Below are 2,091 nucleotides of genomic sequence, written 5' to 3' on the forward strand. Positions count from 1 at the left end.
AATAGAACAGAATAGAGAATAGAGAATAGAATAGAATAGAATAGAATAGAGAATAGAGAATAGAGAATAGAGAATAGAGAATAGAGAACAGAGAATAGAATAGAACAGAACGGAACAGAATGGAATAGAATAGAATAGAACAGAATAGAATAGAATAGAACAGAATAGAAATATAGAATAGAAAATGGAATACAAAACAAGCCAGTTTGCATATAAAAAATATTTTTCCACTCAACTTCTTTACTGGCAACAAGAACTTCATAATGATTGTTGAAGTAATTGCAGAATTTATCCCAAATTAGTTGTTTCCTGAAATATCCAAAAGCATGCCCAAAATGGTAACCTTGCCCCCAGGTTCAGGTCTCAATGCTGAAGTAATTTTCTCCTGGTGGCATGAAGAACAATAATAAAAGTAATAATTTTGTTTCTGTGTTGCACCACTGCTCATCAAGGGCAATGCCAAGGGGAGATAATGAGAATACAATGAGAAGACAAGGGAGATAATGAGAACACAACACAGGCCTGGGAGCACGTTGTTTCTGACTAATTGGCAACAGATAATTACCCCACAGGATAAGGGAGGAGAGGGACTGAGCACACGGACAGAAGGTCAGTGCCAAGGCTGGGGGAGCTGGCAGGGAAAGGAAAAAGCTGAGGAAATCTGTAATGAAGAGTAAAAATGGCATTTCTAAAACATGATCCCCAAGAGCAGCAGCTGGGGGTAAAGGATGGGTCCCCAAAAGGATAAATCAGCAGTGAGGAGCAGGGGGGACACTCAAAAATGAGAAATTTCATGCACTTTCTGTTCACAGCACAAAGATCAAGACCCCACCTGGGGGTAAAATGAGTTTCTACTTTGAGGTGGGAGCTTGTCAGCTGGAAAGGACAGAGGGACGTGGGGACATTAATAATCACATTATAATATGATTAATTATTAATAATCACATTATTAATCACCTCTTAATGTGCAAAACTGATGTGAGTGGCCATGAGAAATGGATTTGTGATCTCAGAGGCGTTTCAGGAAAAGCCTTTCCGTGTTAAACACCTCACAAGTGAGACTCCTCTGACAATCTGTGCGTGGTTCTGCTCTCCCACTTTCAGGAATCACTGGCAACAGTGCCAGGAGGAGGACCAGGATGGCACATGGAATGCTGAGCCTCTCCCCCTGAGCCCTGAGTCTGCCTTTTAACAAACTGGGGGGTGGGAGCTCCCCCTGCAGACACCTGCAAGCTGAGGAAAGCTGTTTTGTATAAAGGCTACAACAGGATAAAACCAAACAGGCACAAACTATCCTAGAAACTGCCAAAGAAAGTCAGGAGAAGGTTCCTAAGCAGGGAATTCCAGCAGAGGCCCAGGAGCTCCCTATGGAGCTGGTGTGGTGCTGCAGGGATTCTGAGACACTGCACCTGCATCACCCTGCAGGTCCCTTCTGGACTCAGCCCAGAACACTCCTCAGCATTTTCAGTGCCTTACTGGGAGCACAGGGAGTTGTCCAGCACAAACTGCTCCATATGCAGGATGGATCCCACCTCCCTCAGCTGATCCCTCACTTGGTTTAGGACATCAGCAGCTCACGGCTCCTGCCCAGCCCTGGGGCAGCTCCCTGTGCCTCACCTGTCCCTCAGGGCGTGGTTCCTGATCTCCTCCACCAGCTGGAAGACTCGGGACAGCGGTGACCTGAACACATCCACAGCCAGGAAGTTCTTCTGCCAGGGGGACACGGTGGCTTTCACCAAGATCTGCTGGATGTAGGCCACGGGAGCACCGACGTACTGCGGGGAAAGCACGGCAGCGTCAGGCTCCGGCCTCCAGGGAGCCCCCAGCAGCACCAGAGCAGGAGCAGCTCTGCCAGACTGTGGCTTCCCTTCCCAAATCAGAGGTGGAACGTCAAGAACCAAAGGAGTCTGGTTCTGTTTCCCTTGTAGGGACCTTAAAGCTCACCCAGTGGCACCCCTGCCATGGCAGGGACACCTTCCACTATCCCAGGTGCTCCAAACCCTGTCCAGCCTGGCCTTGGGCACTGCCAGGGACCCAGGGACAGCCACAGCTGCTGAGGGCCAGCAGGAGCTGAGGGCCAGCAGGGCCGTG

The 2,091-nt window shown here is 48.7% G+C and overlaps 1 protein-coding gene across 4 annotated transcripts in view; it reads right to left on the reverse strand.

The window, feature by feature from the left end:
* SCAP (SREBF chaperone) overlaps window positions 1–2,091 on the reverse strand; it is a 50,065-nt gene that overhangs the window by 29,986 nt on the left and 17,988 nt on the right. For all 4 annotated transcript variants that reach the window (XM_015616224.1, XM_015616226.1, XM_015616223.1 and 1 more), the window contains exon 4: window positions 1,618–1,775. In XM_015616224.1, the coding sequence (XP_015471710.1) occupies window positions 1,618–1,775 (158 nt within the window). The remainder of the gene's footprint in view (window positions 1–1,617; window positions 1,776–2,091) is intronic.

The sequence above is a fragment of the Parus major genome, unplaced genomic scaffold, assembly GCF_001522545.3.
Source record: "Parus major isolate Abel unplaced genomic scaffold, Parus_major1.1 Scaffold378, whole genome shotgun sequence".
Lineage (NCBI taxonomy): Eukaryota > Metazoa > Chordata > Aves > Passeriformes > Paridae > Parus > Parus major.